Source organism: Mugil cephalus, chromosome 3 (assembly GCF_022458985.1).
Source record: "Mugil cephalus isolate CIBA_MC_2020 chromosome 3, CIBA_Mcephalus_1.1, whole genome shotgun sequence".
Classification (NCBI taxonomy): Eukaryota; Metazoa; Chordata; class Actinopteri; order Mugiliformes; family Mugilidae; genus Mugil; species Mugil cephalus.
This window is the reverse complement of record NC_061772.1, coordinates 10,588,631-10,606,380: the sequence shown is the minus strand read 5'-3', so window position 1 is coordinate 10,606,380 and position 17,750 is coordinate 10,588,631. Positions and strand designations below refer to the sequence as shown.

The window sequence follows — 17,750 nt, the reverse complement described above, 5'->3', positions numbered from 1 at the left end:
TAACTGTTACCAATTTACTGTAAAGTAATAGTGAATATGACCTGGAGAATCCCACGAATATGCCTACCAACTTATCCGCTAACATACATCACACATTGTAAGAAAAATGTTTATTCATGACAAACCAAACAGAATTGTAGCAGCAAATATAATATCAAAACTTCAAAATGTAGATTTGACACATGCCAATGGTAGGCATACTGTTCACTGACCACAGTCATGATACATACAATTTAATTTCAGGTGCTGTGGTTTAAACAAATACTTAAAATAGGCCAATAACAACAACAAACTCGCTTCCGACATCAGACAAAGCAGTTCGGTGCTGGATGAAGAACACAGGTTGAAAATTTGGCAACGCTGGGTGTCAGGGAGTTAACGCTGAGGACAGACTGCAAAGCCAAACAGACGGGGTCGAAAGTCCATCTGGCTGCGGACGCTCAGAAACCGACCTCACTGGAGACTCTGTTGGTTTCAAGGCATTTTCATTTTTTTAAATAACAATAATGGAGATCGAAGTATTCACGCTGGATGCCTTCACCAATTTACCCTTCAAGGGAAATCCCGCGGCAATTTGTCCACTAATGCAAGTGAGTAACAATATTTAAATCAGGGTGCAGTGTGGTTCACTCAGACAGGACCATGGCGGCCAGCACTGGAGCGTGACAAAAACCACTTGTGCCATCAAATATTTACTCGTTTATTCAAAGATTACAGCTATTCAATACTGACTCAGCATTTAGCTTCTGTCAGTTTAGAGATCTCAGTAAACTCAAATAATAGGAGAGAAAATTTAAATAAATAACAATTCTCACTAAGTTAACCATGATATATTAAAAATATAAATGTTTTTAGCTTTTGCCTTTGTCAGTTTGGTCAAATCTGTCAACACAATCCGCATGAGGGGGTAGTGATGCATATTTGTATTGAGATTACATATGCCTGACAAATACTTGTAATTAAATAGCCAAAGCTATTTGAGCTATTATTTCAAAATAGAACAATTACATGTAAAGGACCTAACACGTCTGGAAACTAACTGAACTGAAGACAATTCAAAATACAATAAAAGCTGAACTAAAAATAATGAATGAAAACAAGACTGTCATTTGTTGATCATAATAATCTAAGCAGCCCTAGAGTCCACACGGTCAATATGCATCCACCACTAGCCATTTTTAATTATTGCAATATATTTATGTGTGTGTGTTATATCTTGTGCTTCTCACAGGAGCTGAGTGATGTCTTGTATCAGAAGATAGCTGCAGAGATGAACCTTTCAGAAACGGCATTCATCATCAGGCTCAACCCCTCTGACGACTTCACTACAGGTATACGCCCATTACATCATTTATTACTGATCATTAATGTCAGCTGAGACTTCCCAGGCTGAAGATTCAACAGCACATTTATGTCTATTACTTGAACTAACCTAAAAATTTTCACAGTCAGTTATCAATGTATTGTTATTGGGGGTGTTGGAATACTGTTATTGGCCATTCAAAGTGTTTCGTAACAGAGGTTTTAGAGGTAAGAACTTGAAAATGGCTCCAGAGTGCAGGTCATCAAGGCATGTCAAAAGTCTGTTCTTGTATGTACACAAAAAGAAAAAAGAAAAACACCTGCCCTCAGCAGTCTGACAGGTAACAATGTTCAATACACAGCTAAGACTCATTGTTGGGAAGTGGAAGAACAATGCAGACAGCTGTCACAGTTAAAATGCAGTGTGTAGTCACTTGTGTTTTACAAAGGGTGCAACAGCCCAAAAACAAGGGTTGTGTCATTTACACACAGCTTAAGAGTCTCTTGAATGAACCTATTAACCTCAGTGACTATATAACTAACAACTAATAGAACCAATATAATAACAGCATACTGTTTTAGCAGTTAGCACAAAACATATCAACAGGAAATACTTCAAAGTGTCCAAATGTCAAACTGCAAGTTTGTGAATCTGCTGTTGATTATTGACATCAGAAAGACTGCAAACCGTTTTAATATATTGTGTTTATACCATTTCCTGTATGTGCTAGGTTTATACATGTCAGAGCTCTGTGGAGAGTTACACGTTCTGTGTGATTTGGCGACTGTCTGAAAATGTGACGTTATCAACAGGTTCAAGGTTCCGCCTTCGATGGTTTACGCCAACTACTGAAGTGAATCTGTGTGGCCACGCTACTCTGGCCTCTGCAGCAGTACTGTTCCAGTATAAGAGTAAGATACAACATGACAAACATATGCTGTGTACACACATCACATCACACAGGGTGTATTTGCGTTTTGTATCACTGAGGGCAGGACACAGCAGACTACTGGAGTCATAACGTTGGAGTTTGAAGTCCTTGTAATGTAAAGCTCCATCATATAATACACAAAGCAGTTCACTACAAATAGCATTTGTCGAGCCGACTCGTAATACCACGTACTGTATGTGTTCCTTCAGAGAACGTAAATCCCACACTGGTGTTTGAGACTAGGAGTGGAGAACTGTCCGTCACTCAGCAGGGGGAAGGCTATGTCATGGACTTTCCACTAAATCCACCCACTCAGGAGGTAGAGTATGTAGTCAGAGTAACCCATCAGGACCAAGAAGTCAAGCAAGCAAAATCCTTGCTAATAAGATCACAGTGATGTGCTTGAACAACCTGTGTGTGTGGTATGAACTGGTATGAATGTGTTAGAAATGCTACTCGAGTCAATCCACAAAATCTGCTGTTCTACAGTAAAATATCATATAAATGTATTTGAAATAGCAGAAGTCCAGCACCTTTTACTTTTTTTTTCGGGATTATGACAGAGAGACTTTCCAAAATGTCAGAAAGTACTTTTAATTAATTTTTATTTTTTTTAATCTGAACTGTTTTTATCTCAGGATCCCAATGAGTTCAGAGACATTATCAAGGTCAGTAATATTTATACAACAGCCATGAGTGTGTCCAACTGTTTGCACCACTGAGCTTACACGTCTTTGTTTGTTTGAAACGGTCTCTCTCTCCCTCTCATTTAAATATGGGATACAGGCAGCAGTTGGAAACCATCCGGTACAGGGTGTCTATCTGAGCTCCAACACTAAGAAACTGCTGATTCGGCTGGCTGACAGCTGTGACAGGTTATAATCAAAACACACACACACACACACACATTTAGCTTGTTGACCTATTAAGGCAATATTATTGTCCCATATTCTGGCGAATTCCACTTATTTTTGCACATCTCTTTGCCAAATAACATTGAGTTATATTTCTTGAGTCTGTACACTGATGCAAAACTAGTTATTTGCACCAAAGGCATGTAGGAAAAAAAAAAAAAGCCTTTGAGCTTTCAGACCTTACAAATCTCTAAATGCATGTGTGCTGCATTGTTTCCAGGTCACTACTGACCAGTCTGAAAGTTGACCCTGCTGTTCTTCAGAGCAGTGAGAGGAGTGGACGAGTCAAAGGAGTCATCGTCACTATGAAAGGTATCCAGAGCTACGTATGAGATGCTTTAACTAGACCTGTTGTGTGGTTTTATGACTTGCAGGGTTGAACTCATGCAGTAATCATTCATAAAGTGAACCAACAGACTTTAGAAGGATCAGATGAAAAAACCTTAGTCATTAGAACATGCAAACCCTGTCATCCAAGCTGAAGTGTGGTATATAAATGTGCATCGCTCACAGATATTAAACCTTAACAGCCCTGTTCAGACCAGCCCAGTCTGTCACAACATCTTTTCCTTTAAATGTTTCTTTGTCCGACTACAGGATCACCAGACTGCCAGCCAGGATATGACTTCTACTCCAGATACTTTGCTCCGTGGTTCGGTATCACAGAAGACCCCGTCACCGGTAAGATTGTCACCATCACTGCTTCTCATAGCATTAATGTTTTACAAAGTTTTAATGTTACCGTACTTTTGCAATCAATTTGTTGTCATACACAACGAAACAATGAAGAGGTGGTTTCAGACGCCTCGCTCTCGTGCAATCAAGTTGTTTAATGTGTCCTGTCAAACGTACCTGGAAAGGTTGGAAGCTAATTTTCTGTCCTTGCAGGATCGGCCCACACTGTGCTCGGAAGCTACTGGTCTAAAGAACTAGGAAAGAATAAAATGTTGGGTAAGTAATTTATCCAATTCAACCTGTTCAAGATCAAATTAGTTAAAAAGCGAGACAGTCATTTGTATCATTTACGTGTAGTAGGCGTAGTTTCTCACTATTAATAGATCATTACTGACCCTCACATTATCCCGTGTGTGTTTGTGTAGCTTACCAGTGCTCCAGTCGAGGCGGGGAGCTGGAACTTGAAGTGAGAGACGACGGAAGAATCAACATAGGTGGCCAAACAGTCACTGTACTGCAGGGAAAACTCATAGTATAATTGTAGACATATAAAAAGCAAAGAGGGCTTGAGATGTAGAGACAGCTAGGTACCTGCAGACAGAGACTTTTTACCACATGATAAAAAGTAGATTTAAATAAAGCATGAAACATACACAAGCCCTGACTGATCAGTCTGCGTTTGATTTATCAATACTCAACACTTTGGTAAGATCTGTATCATTTATTCACATAACAGCAAAAGGAAATCACAAGTGTTTTCAAAAAATACACAAAGAAACAGATTAACAGGTCAAATCAGACGCGGAGCTTCATCACAGTTAATTGGTATATGCTGTTCAATCAAACTAATGAATCAGAGGTGAACATCACAGTTTAAGACATTGGAGTGCACTGTCAAAAACAACACTGAAAAATAACTTAAGTTTCAAGGCATCATGATACCTCTTTGTTCTCTGTTCAGCTGTAGTTCTGCTGGTGATAAACAACCTACATGTTGCTGTAGTGAATTAATCTTCAAAAACTGACAGCTTACTTATGTACCAGTTTGTTGTGGCTCATTCCACTAAATAAGAAATTAGACACTTCACATGAGGTATTTTGAGGTGAAAAAACAACGGCAAAGAACTGGCTACTATAATACAGCTTGTAAAGTCCTGTAGATGTGGTCATTTCAGTGTAGGAGCTCATCTTCCTGTAGTAGCTGGGTGAAATGAACTACACATATGTCAGTAATAGCCTGTCCTAGTTGAGGTTTGATGTAGCACAAATGATCACAGTGTCAATGGAAATTATTTTAACTGTAAGACCATTTCACAGATCTTGCAGAATACAGTGTGCAAGTACGTTACTGTCTAGTTTATCTGTACCCTTCTTTGTTCAGAGCGTAAATGTTGAGCGACACCTTTGAAACTGGGGTGATGCATTTAAAAATGATCAACGTTTAAAAAGAAAAAAAAACAACAACTGTGTTATAACGGATTTCCAAAGACATGAAAGTTCTTGTGAGGCAGCATTCGGTTTTCTACATTTGTTCTCATACAGGACTATGGTTGTAAAGGTATTTGAATTATGTTAAATTAATTCAATTAATTATTAGCAGGCTAGAATTAAATTATTTCCTCCAATGAGCTGATCCACAGCCCCTGACTTCTCGACCTGAAAGACCATCATAGCTTTATAGGCCTCTGTCACAGGTGCATGCTGGGTAAGACCTTGTCGGCCGCTGGAGGGAGCTGGATAATGTGAAGTAAGGGTTCAGGAAAATGTGTACATTTTTATTCTGCTACACAGAGTCATCGATGCACTGCCTGAATTAATAATAACAGTCAGTGCTCCTTTTAACCAATTATTAGTGACGGTGGTCGAACTAAGGTGTGCTTTTAAAGGATATCATGTTCTCCTGCAGGAGATGGCTGAGGAGTTTCTCCACTGATGCGTAGCGTCGCAGGGTGGTGGCAGAGCCCACCATCACCAGCTTGTGTTTGGCTCTGGTGATGGCTACATTCAGGCGACGCCAGTCCTTCAACAGCTCTCCTAACTTTGAGGGGACAGTCAGGAGAAAGAAATAGATCAGGTCTCAGCTCACTTCTCTGATTATCCATGTAGAAACAGAGTGAAAAAAAAAGACAGATGGGATCAAGCAGACTCACATTTCCGTCCTCTGAAGTGCTCTTGACAAAAGAAAAAATAATCAGACTTTTGTCCCGTCCCTGGTATTTGTCCACCGTGTTCACCTCTACACCTGTGAAAGCAGGGGCTTGCAGCAGAGCTGAGATAACCTTTAACTGCTGTCTGTAGGGGGCGATAACTCCTATGTCACTGGGCTTACACCCTGCCTGAAGAAAAGAAATCAAGAAAGCAGACAGGATTAATAATGAAAAGGGTAACTGATTAAATTGTTGAGCCCTGATGTTTTACCTTTATCAGTAATGAAAGTAGTATGTGAATGAGGGCAGCCTCTGTGTGATTGCTTATTCCTCCCTGCTCCATCGACTCCAAAGCAGGCACCTGAAGGCACCATTAGAGAGAAACAAGATGAAGACTAACTCCCGACTTGTTACACCGCCCTCCATTTACCAGGTCTGTCAAGCTAGGAACCAAATCAGAAAACTCAGTCCCCAATAAACCGATCTTATTTCAGTCAGACCACTTTCAACAGCTGCAGCAGCTGCTGCTGCTCGACCTTTAGCTTAAATTTAAACAAACTGGTTACACTTCAGATTTACTGCACTCAAATTGTACCAACCACTGAGCAGTCCAGGAAGCAAACGGAGTTACTAGGCAACAATGTGGCATGGATCCACGAGAGGTCGTGCTGGGGATGAGCCTGCGAGTAGGAACGGAGCTCCGACTGCACAGACGGCAGAGAGGGCAGGGAGAGCAGGGCTGTGGCCGTCCTCTCCGATCCACATTCCAGCCGTCCGTCGTACATCAGAGAGTTACTGAGAGACATGATCTGCCTGAAAACAAAACACAGCGCACACACTATTTATAACCGGATATTAATAGTTGTGTTTGACACAACAGATGTTTGGTAGTTTTAAGAAAGACGGAGCATCTGTAATAAATTCTCTTTTAGTAAATTTGAAAGTTTTTCCATTCCAAGCTAATGAAATTATCAGCTGTTTAGTGCCACTTTAGTTGCCTAAATGATGAGCTGACAATCAATAAAACCAGACAACCGGCCCCTGCAGTGTGGTGAGTAGGTGGGTTTACCTGTTCATTCTGTACTGTACATTGAGTTGGACCACTGCCTCACTGTGGAGCTCCAGTCGCTTAAATAGACTTTCGTCCATCCCGAGAGATCTGAGAAACAAACAACAACAAAAAATACTCTCTGAATCTTAACATTTTAAAAGTTTAAAATTTTAATTTACATAAATCTGTCAGTGAATGAGCGTATGGTACAGAGTATGGCAGTATATTTTACATATCTGCATCATTATGAAGTGGATGTCTGTGGCAACAAATAATGAAACAAATTAAGTTACTGCTATTTTAATCTCTATGAACATCCATCTGGATATGAATGCAAAGATTGATGCTAATGTAAACGTTTTCCTGCTGCAGCTTGAACATCCTTTAATAGGCCAAACATAAGTTGTCTTTTATTTTCAAGTGCTCACAGCATATGCGGTGTGTTTTTACAATGAGTATGCAGTTTCTCCTATCATTAATCAAAAATGAAAGTAGTCATTTTTATCACTTTTTAACAGCAGGTCAAGTTGAAATGTTGCCACCAACAAAACAGAACTAACTGTTAGATGAAGAGCTGCACACTTCCAGCTTCTCAGCCAAATAAAACAACAGTAGTTTGTTGTTTGTTAGTATTTAACCACATGTGCTGGTACAGACGTTGCAAAATTAACAGGGACCAAAATTCGGGGAATTGACATTTTAATGCTAAGGACTAATAGGTGGTTTAGGCTTCTGTGTCAATTTGACGGCGTATCTACAGTGACAGCCCAGACTCTAACGTGTAGCTGACGTGCACCTGAGAAATTTAACAAACCACAAGAGCTGTGACTGGTCCGTTTGGTAGCAGCGTGTTTCCGCTTTAGTATTTACTTCGCAGTTGTTTTGGATCAATAAAGATGGAAATCACTGAGGAGGTTTGGAGATACAAACATTTGTATGACATATGTCACACACAAAAATATGGCCAAGGATTCAGTCGGCAATGTTCAAAGTGAAGCAGGAAGTGGAAAAAGCAGCAGGAAGTAGGAACAAAACATCAGCATCTGTGTGATGTTTTTACAAAGTGAGTCAGAACGATGAGCGCACAAATATAAACAGCTCACACCGGGACAGGTTCTATGTCTATGTAAGTCTCTGTTGTCTCTGTTGTTGTTTTAAACTGGTCTAATGTGACAGCTACATTAAGGCTGAACGTTTTTAATTTTAAGCATGAACATGAACATACAGTACATCCCATTTGAAAACTCAGATACTGAACCTGGCTTCTTGGTTTTGCACTATTGGTGGCAGTTGTTGATGGTCTCCAACCAGGACGAATCTGTTGGCATAGAACAGCGGCCCCAGACAGATGGGCTGGCTGATCTGTGACGCTTCATCTATGATGCAGAAATCAAACCGACGACGGGTGAAAATGGGATGCTTGATCCCCATACAGGTGGTTGCCACGACCAGCTAGAACGAGACAGAAGGTCAAACTCATTTAATCACTTGTACCAGTTTGATTTGTCGTTTGATTTGACGTTGTGAGCAACAATACCTACAAGTGAAACTAACTGAGAAATGTTGTGATTATAATAATCCACAGACTCCTCACCTCTTTGTTATAAAGCTGCTCCAGCTCTGACAGAGTGTGAACTCCTGTCTTCCTCACACTTTCTTCTGTATAGGACAGGATGTCTGGATGAACCTGGAGAGGGTGGCAGAAAAACAAGACATCTACATCTTTAAATGTGTAAATATTTTTAGGTCAACTGTTCCTTAAGAAAAATACAAATAGATATATAAAATATTTCTATCTAGACTGTAGCTCACCTTCTGTCCTTGTCCCAGACGGAGAAAACCAACACGGAAACGTTTGAGCTTCAGCAGGATGTTGTCGACAGCAGAGTGGGTGTAGCTGGTCAGCAACACACTGAACCCACATGCATGTAGGATACGAACCTAACGTGACAGACGAGGAAGAAACAAAGAACACAAAAGAGAGAATGAGGAGAACCACCACATGACAGAAGAGGGAGAGGAGTTGTGGTTTTTACAGTGAACAGATAAGCTGTGGGTTTGAGGGTTACCAGGGTGCAGATGGTTGTGGTTTTTCCTGTACCCGGCATTCCGACGATGAGCGTATAGTCTTTAGATAACAACACTTTCTTCATGGCCTGTTTCTGGGGTTTATTGAGACCTACACAAATGCACACAGACAAAGTTAATCTACACAGCTGATGGGATGCCCTCACTGTCATAGAGACTCTGTGGAAACGCTTCAATGACTCGTTGAGAAAGACATTTTGCTAAAAAAAAACAGTTGTGAGTAGAGCTGGTCCACCTTTGAGGATGTTGGCCACGATGTCCTTGGCGTCTCTGGGCAGAACTGAACTGAGGTTGGAGATGAACTCAGGAGGGCGGAGGTCAACAATCAGCTCCCTCAGACGATCACTGCACAGAGAGAAGATTTTACATTACGCATGCACCACTCCATCCATTTTTTGGTATATTATGCATTGGCTCGTTGGATCTTAATCTGCATGCGATGCTGCTGTGTCTACCTGTCCTGACAGTTTTCCATCAGTTTGGAGAGATTGGTGAGGTGAGTGCTGAGGCCCACCACACCTTCATCAGCGTCCAGTCGCAACAACACACCTCTGAACTTTGACAGATCCCTGTTAAACACGTAACACAAAACAGCCGACTTCAACATAGGAATCTGAAAGTCCACTGAACTACTAAGACAGCAGGTTTATGTAAATATGTTTTTACCTGTCCAGTGTGCAGCTGATCGACGCCCTGCTGACCTCACACAGGTACCCCGTCGCCAAGCCAACAAAGCGGCCTTCCTGGTCACCCAGGACAACGCGATCTCCGCTGGCCAGAGAGCCGTTGTTTGAACCTTGCTGCGATGCAACAATACTGCGCTTGAAGCGATGGAGGAAAACGCCCTCAGACTGCACAATCACTGGGCCGCTGAGCTGCAGATTCCCCACGCAGCTCCCATACTTCTCACTGGAGACATAAATCAGAGTCAGAATAAACAAATTAAAAAGGTGGGATTCAAATGTAGGTTTAATACAGCGTGTCAGAGAAAGACAAAGACTATCAGACTACCAGTTTCGTACCTTTCCTCAACCGTCTGAAGCCACACGCGCTTCCGCCCGTTCTTGGCCTCCATGGCGGTGGCCTCCAGGCAGCAGAGCAGCAGCCAATGGGAAAAATAGTCCAGGTGTGGTGGAGTGAGGTGACCCGTCTCTTGCTCCAGAAAGTCCCGCACAACTTCCTCACTGACGTCTGAGGAGCTGGTATCCAACGCTCTGAATGAGAAGTGAGGGACACATGTTGAGACAGAAGAAAAGGAGGGCTGAACAACTCACTGTCCAAAAGTCCACTTCAAAAGGTTTACCTCTCATATAGAGCACAGTTTCTCTTCTGAGGACAGTACTGGCACGTCTGTCTGCAAGTCAGGATGTCAGGGAGCCTGGAGAGATGGCTGTGCTCGGCCTTTTTCTCCACACAGTTGTGAATGTGATGGACTAAAGTGTTCCTCAGCTTCAGCAGCTCTGCCATTAAAATAAAGAGTTTAACATTAAAGGTGAACGGAGAGGCTGATGTGGAAGGTGTTTGTTTAGTAGTAAGATAACTACAAACATTTTTATTTTGTAGAAGAGCAAATTTCTTTTCTTTTTTCAGTAATTATGAAAGTCTAAATAAAAACGAAGGCGTACTGTACCTCTGCGGTCCATGTGGCTGGCTACTACTGGGTGCATGTTGCCAGTCTTGAGGTAAAGAAGGAATCCAGCTTCAGGATTGTATCTCTCTAAGCTCATTATAGTGTACAGAATCACCTAAACACACAAACATAAGCAGACCTGATTAAAACTGACTTCTCCTCCGACTCCTTTATCCCACGTGTGTGTCTCTGCCCAACTGAGCAGGTGCTCACCAACCTGACTACGATGTTCTATCGAGTTTGACTCTCTTCCAGTTTTCAGCTCGAGGGGGACGGTCTTTTCCTCTGGAATTCGGTGGTTGCCATTTCGTGGTCTTTGTATTTGAACCCGTGCCGTCACATCGATTTTCCCTTTCAGGCCAAATCTCGGGGCCCAGACGTTCTCTTCTATGTCTGCCAGCTCTGTAACCGTGGCAACAGCTGCAGAGTCCTGGCCCCTGCTTGGTGCTCTGCTGTTGCTAGGGCTGTGGTCATGGAGACAGAGACAGGTAAATAAACACTTTTTTTTGACTGGCTTTAGGTAGTTACCCTCACACTAATAAATTCCTGTAGAGATGATCATTTATGTGTGTGTACATACAGTTTAAAACTGATTGCTTTTGGTGTCGTGGAGTTGAGGTACTCATTTGCCCAGAGCTCCAGCGAGGGCAGATAATCATGAAGTTCCTGCTTCATCTCTTCCTGACTCACACCCAAACTGTACCTGAGAAAGACACGTGTAACAGAAACAGTAAGTTCAGACAAAGAGGTGAACTCTTAAACTTACAGTGAATTCACAACAATCTGGAAGCTACAAACAAGATGCATCGTCTTTACTGCTGCGACATTCGGTATTTTTGCATCACCTTGCAGAAATCCAACCACTTACATGTCTCCCAGGTACCGAGGACTGTGCAGCGCCTCGTCCGCCAGCTTGGACAACTTCTCCAAAGAAAAATCTTTGGCTGTAGCTGCTCTCTGAAAGACTTCATGGACTATGGTGCCGTTAAGCATTTGCTTGGAGACACCATCAAAACTCTGCAGAGTCGAGGCATGGTACAGAGTATAGCATTGTGTTATTCAGGTATGTGAATTCAGGTTATGTCCTTAAAGACACAGTGATCAGCACCAGAACACCAACCTTGAACAGGTCGCCCAGTACTGCACGCCTCATGCAGCGGATGGAGCTGGAGATGCTGGTACCTGAGATGAGGGTATCGGGCAGTAAAACCAGGAAGCCCTGCTCCCTGTCCACCACCCAGGATCCACCATCAGAGTGGCCCTCCAGATGGACCACATCACCACGACGGACGGGTGTCATCTCCCTGCAAACACCCAAAGAAAGAACACTTTATAAAGGCACACATATGCCTGATGGAGCTATTGCTAATCAAACATGGCAACCTACTTAATGATCCCTACAAGGTGATATGTAGTAAACTTCATAGATGTTAGTGATTCCAAATCCTCATCATATGTGAATCTTGAAACATCCTATTGCTAATCAAACATGGCAACCCCTTCTACTTATATTGATTTTACTGCATCTACAAGAGTGGACTCTGTTTATCAAACGCAATAAAAGCTCAAAGGTACAGTTTATAAGTAATAACCCGGAGCTGTGTCTGGGAACAGGGAAAATTAATCTTTAGATGAAAAGAAATTAAAATATCAGTAGGGCAGCGTTACCATCCATCTTTGAGAAGACAAGTCTCTGTTGGATGTAGAGACTTGGAGCATGAGATGATCAGTGTTTTGTGGCCAGGTCTCTCCTCAATATCCACAACCCAGTAGCGGTTGTTGGGGCCTCCAGAAAGAATCACATGGTCTGGAACTTTACTGTACAGACGGAGAGGAAAAATCTGACTTATTCATCTATGCCAGTGTAAGTAAACTAACAGGATCATCTGTGCATTTATGAGACACAAGTCAAATACTTCAACCTTCACTTAAAGTTATACAGTTTGTGTGCTTCAGGCATAATAACACAGAATCTACCTTAATTAAATGTAGTTAAACTTATTATAATATTTTGGCCGCTACTTCAGACTGATCAATAGTTTTGTCATTTGGTGGATCATCACACACTTGAAGCTCTACAAAAGCCAAAACAATGAGCCTGAGGTGGACTAACAGAGGAACAACCTTGTCCCGGTAATTATCCAGGGAGAGGACATGGAGAGGGTGGACACGTATAAGACATTTGTGAGTAGCTTCTCAATAATTAGCATTGGACCATGTTGTGCCAAATTTGAAGAACTTTGCTCAAAGCACAGGAAAAGGACAAACAGGACATCATAATATTACTACATACACATAGACAATATTGTGTTTAAATATCTACAGTCTGAAATGTACACTACCATCGTGTTTGGGGCTTTTTCACTTTTATCAACTTTTTTCTCTCTATTCACAAACTCTGCAGTGAGACAGTGCTATAAGACAGACTGTGACAGACTGTGTCTCACCGGGGCTTTTTGGACTTATCCTCTGTCACAAGTCCTTCATTATCATCCATCTGCTCTGCAAACCAGCTCTCATCCAGCATCTCTTCTGTGGGACCTGCAGACGTCAGTCCTGTGTTATGAAATATAAAGAAACGTTAGCACAGTGGCAAAGAAAGGGACATTATCTGTTGCGCCTGATATTTTGTTCTGTTGCTGGGAAATTATATTATGTTTTCACTTTGGACCCACCAGAAAGGGACTAGAAGGTTGAGTAGAAAGAATCATTTGGAGAACCATATGTTTAAACTGAGGAATATGTTCATGTAGATCAGGTAAGTTCTGACACCAACAAATACTGCATTTTAAAGCTTAGTCTGATGTCAATATTTATTTATTTATTTTTTTAAAAACTGACTAAATGAATGGCTTTTACAATACAGTCAGATTTTCTATTAAACTGAGCGGCGCCCATGAGCTGACATATACACCATGTGGATCCATTTGATGCTGGAAAATATGCAATAACTACATAGGAAATACAGTATGTGGCATCTAACAACAGTACCTGCACCTTGCTCCTGATTTGATGATGTTTCTTTGTCTTTGTCTCCATCCGTCATTGGTGTTCCTTTAGCCTCGTCCACGTTTAGGGCAGACTCGATCTCTGGTACAGGTGGGACAGTTTGTGCACTGGGTTTATGTATATTGTCAGTGACAGAGTAAGTCTCCAGACGAGTGTGTACGTTGGTTTTCAAGTCTGTTACTTTCTGCTCTGTTATCACAGTAAAGCCTGAAGCTTTCCTATTTTGTACCTCCGGATGTTTTTTCTGTTCCCCCAAAGAGTGGAGAGAAACAGACAACTTCTCAGGCCGGCCAGCTGATGGGTCACTGGAGATCTGAGGACCAGTCACAGGTTTTCCTATTTTTATGCTGCAGCCTTTGGGACTGATAACAGCACTGGGCTGAAATTGATTGGCAATTCTTTGTCTCTTGGCATTGTTGGATTCTTCAGGAGGACTGAAGAGTCTTTTGCCAGAACATCCATTTCGCCAATTGGTCCTTACTCCATCGTCAGTCATTACTCTCTGTACGCTCTGCTCCTTGGAGAGAGGACTGCGACAGATTGGGGACATTTGGCCCATCTTTACCAGACATGACCGATCTCCGCTGGGCTCTGGACTCAGTCGTCCAACCTCTCTGGAGGAAGAGGAGCAGATACGCCTGATCTGACTGTTGGGAGTTTCAGGCACAGAGAGGATGAGATCTGGTGAGGAGGGCAGGTTTTCAAGGTTTCCAAGGATACTCCTCTTTGACGGTGAAAGGGGTCTGAATAGAGAGCTTTCTCCATCTTTAATGGATATTTTTGTAGAGGATGACAAGTCCTACAAGAGTCACAGACAAATTAGTGAAGAAAAACAAGCAATAGTTCATAAAAGCAGACTGTTTTTTTTTATTATTATGTGCAGTTTTATACACAAAACAATCACAGAAAACAATGTCTTGTCTTCTCCTTAAAAACTGTAATACTAGTTAAATATACAAATTGCTACAATTTATTCAACTTATCAGATTGTTTTTAAGATGCCAAAATATTATATTGATCATAATCTCTAAATTACTACTAATTACCAGACATGGGATCAAGTCACATATGTGCAAGTCTCAAGTAAGTCACAAGTCTCAAGTAAGTTACAAGTCATTTTTTCTTGGGCAAGTCAAGTCCAAGTCACGTCACTTTATTTTACCTGCACAATCTGATCTTAATAAAGTCAAAAGACAAGATATTAGTAACTTTCACTTAACTTCACTGGCCAATTTATCCAACTTGATTTGCACTGTAAACTAAATAAATTAAATCATATTTACTTAATTAATTCAGTTTTCTAATCATATTTATTGCTATTTACCTCATTTGCTCAGCTGTTAACCCAAATCAACTTCATATGATGTTTTTAACTAAAAGTTACTTCATTTTAAAGTCCTATTTATTTCATGTACTGTTTTCACATATATTTATTCTATTTTAAATTTTATATACTTACTTTGCTAAGTTTTAAAGCCCTATTTATGTCATAATCTGTTTTTAAGCTTGTAACTACTCCATTTTTAAACCAGTACTTAATTTAGTCCATCTCAAACAGTATTCAATCAACTTTAAAATCTTATTTACTTAGGTTACTCAGTTTTAACCAAATTTTGGCTTGAGAGTTAGTGAGTCAATGCAGACTTTGCCTGATATTATAAATACAATCCGACTGGAGTAGTCAGTATTTCTCGATCAAATCTGGGCAGTTGTTTGCCGCCAGTTTCAAGAGTTAAGCGCCACGAGGGGTTGAACGTGGCTACTGTACAACATGGCAGTACAACGATCGTTTATTGCTCTACAAACATGTATCATTAATTAATAATTAATTAACTAAAAACGTAATGATTCTGAGTTGGCTGGAATATCATTTTGCCCATTTTAAATTATTAAAAATTAAAAAATTAAAAATTCATCAAAAAAAGAGAAAAAGTTCCGCCAAGCCGAAATACCTCCATCACCACCGTATCATATCAAGTTAGCGTTAGCTACTACTGACTAAAATGATAATATTTGCTAGTTTACAAGTGCTTACTGTGCAGAATGAGTCTTCAGGTGACGGACAAAGTTTGACGGTGTCGTCTGGCTGTGTGATATCTTTGTGCCGCATGTCTTGCACTCCGGTGTCGGTCGTTTCGCTTCGTGGTGGTAATTAAGAAAACCATATTGGACGACCTTTGGTAACACCCCCGGTAGACATGGTGATACTGATCTGATATCAGGGAGCGTGTTTCTCCGATACGCAGAGGGAGTAATGTTTAATATTAATTTTATATTTATATTAAAACTGAAAACACGAAATCAACAACAGTCAAGTCATTCAAGTCATCGTGTCTCAAGTCAAGTCCCGAGTCTTTAACTTCCAAGTCCAAGTCGAGTCTCAAGTCTTTCATTTTTTGTCAGTTCAAGTCACAAGTTATCAAAACAGCGACTCGAGTCGAAGTCACAATGACTCGAGTCCCCATCTCTGCTAATTACCTCTGTCTAAATGATTAATAAAGACTAAACATAAGAAGAATTATATTTTGAAAGACCTGTCAAGCTAAAAGTAAGGTTAAGAAAAATACAACTAATTGTTGTTTTAGCATTACCTTCTGGTTTTGGGAGGAAAAGAAAGTGGAGATGTTCCTCTGCCCTCCACACACCTGCCACAAACCACAAAAGCAAAAATAAATAAATAATTAAATAAATAAAAATTCTCAGGTGCCATTTGTTTGTAGTTATACAACAACTTATTTCATGTCATTTATGTCAGCAGTTACATAGAACACTTCAGACTATAAAAAATAAAATAAAAATAAATAGAGTAATAAAGATGTAGAGTATGTAGCTTTAATACACTTTTATCTACATTTAAATCCAGACTTTTTATATACTCGTTGTTTACTCTTCTACTTAGATTGATGTCAACTGCCCCAGTGTGTTTCCTTATATGATGTGTGAGCAAGTGTGTCAATAAATACTGATTGTCATGTCTCATATGTGAATGAATTGATAACTGTGTTTGACGAGGATCTGCATTGTTGTCCAGAATAAACGGGAAGCTCGGCTACACTACTGTGCTAAAGAAGTAAACGTAGATAAACACAGCTGGGTTAATTTTAGCTGAGTGATACATCAGTAATACTGAATGACAGGTGTCATAGGTAACGATAATCTTTGTTATTCTCTACAACAAGTACTCACCTTTGTGTTCTTCACCTTGGTCCTGTTCATGGTGACTCTGACTAAACAGCAGCCTGAAGTTAGTCCACCTCTGGCCGACGCAGTTTAATAGTCTGATTTTTAGCAGCGGACCGGAGTTGTTATCTAACCAAGGCTAAGCTCAGCTAACGTTACAGCTCGTTGTGTTTAGATTTGAACGAACACATCATTTACCAACCCAGCAACGAACAGATCATTTAACAACTTAACAACTACACGTAATTTACTAAACTAAATTACATACACTACTGCACTGGCTCGGTGTTAAGAGAGGAGTCATCCTCACGATGTTTTGTCTGATGTCTCCATTAGTGCTTGTTTAAAAGTCTGGCGCGCCAAAGTTTCAGCTTCGCGGAACGGAAATCACGTCACAGGAGTTCCGCTAAAATCACTTTTTTTTAAGGAACCGGAAGTGATTAACCCCAATGTTGCCACCTGTTGGACAAACAATGCTACAAAACCTTATCTGAGCTTTTACTTCAGTTAAATAAAAAACGACACAATAATACAACAGTAAGTAACTCAAATAATTTACAAATCGTTCTATATAATCATAAAAACTGTATGTCGCATGTACCATGAAAAATATTTAATTTTAAAATACGATATTATCTGTATTACTACAAACCTTCAGCTGATAAAGCTGTGAAGTTTGAAAAAAAAAAAAACACTGTTTAATAAAAAAAAACTATTTACCTAGTTAAATCTCTATTGTTAGAGAGCTTCCAGTTATATTCTTAGGATAAGTTAGTTCATTCTTCAACCAGAAGAGCTTTGTCAATTGTGAGTAGCACATAA

The 17,750-nt window shown here is 40.5% G+C and overlaps 2 protein-coding genes and 1 long non-coding RNA gene across 5 annotated transcripts; 2 read left to right on the top strand and 1 right to left on the bottom strand.

The window, feature by feature from the left end:
• The first annotated feature begins 397 nt into the window (after positions 1 to 397).
• On the top strand, positions 398 to 4,480 carry LOC125005897 (phenazine biosynthesis-like domain-containing protein 1). The gene is made up of 10 exons (XM_047581546.1): positions 398 to 590; positions 1,232 to 1,331; positions 2,116 to 2,214; positions 2,444 to 2,553; positions 2,873 to 2,902; positions 3,021 to 3,109; positions 3,369 to 3,460; positions 3,746 to 3,829; positions 4,037 to 4,099; positions 4,249 to 4,480. Exons 1-10 carry the CDS (start codon positions 507 to 509, stop codon positions 4,359 to 4,361), a joined length of 864 nt encoding a protein of 287 aa, XP_047437502.1. The 5' UTR covers positions 398 to 506; the 3' UTR covers positions 4,362 to 4,480.
• A 49-nt stretch (positions 4,481 to 4,529) lies between these two features.
• On the bottom strand, positions 4,530 to 17,348 carry dna2 (DNA replication helicase/nuclease 2). 2 transcript variants are annotated; one of them, XM_047581544.1, is made up of 25 exons: positions 16,935 to 17,348; positions 16,340 to 16,393; positions 13,731 to 14,547; positions 13,187 to 13,295; positions 12,408 to 12,557; positions 11,860 to 12,043; positions 11,608 to 11,756; positions 11,320 to 11,442; positions 10,957 to 11,203; positions 10,740 to 10,854; positions 10,413 to 10,569; positions 10,132 to 10,323; positions 9,776 to 10,018; positions 9,565 to 9,678; positions 9,345 to 9,454; positions 9,091 to 9,200; positions 8,834 to 8,962; positions 8,616 to 8,708; positions 8,280 to 8,473; positions 7,040 to 7,129; positions 6,570 to 6,783; positions 6,242 to 6,331; positions 5,974 to 6,159; positions 5,715 to 5,861; positions 4,530 to 5,565 (listed from the first exon to the last, which is right to left on the bottom strand). In XM_047581544.1, the coding sequence occupies exons 1-25, from the start codon at positions 16,962 to 16,964 to the stop codon at positions 5,512 to 5,514; spliced, it is 4,101 nt and encodes a 1,366-aa protein (XP_047437500.1). In that variant the 5' UTR covers positions 16,965 to 17,348; the 3' UTR covers positions 4,530 to 5,511. The 2 variants fall into 2 exon arrangements, with proteins under 2 accessions (XP_047437500.1, XP_047437501.1); XM_047581545.1 differs by lacking the exons at positions 16,340 to 16,393; positions 16,935 to 17,348 and adding an exon at positions 15,784 to 15,923.
• LOC125005898 lies at positions 7,141 to 8,990 on the top strand. Of its 2 annotated transcripts, none has more exons than XR_007112503.1 (4): positions 7,141 to 8,147; positions 8,312 to 8,490; positions 8,607 to 8,753; positions 8,852 to 8,990. It is a non-coding gene; the product is annotated as an uncharacterized LOC125005898 (long non-coding RNA). The 2 variants fall into 2 exon arrangements; XR_007112502.1 differs by having other exon boundaries at positions 8,271 to 8,490.
• Positions 17,349 to 17,750: the final 402 nt, after the last annotated feature.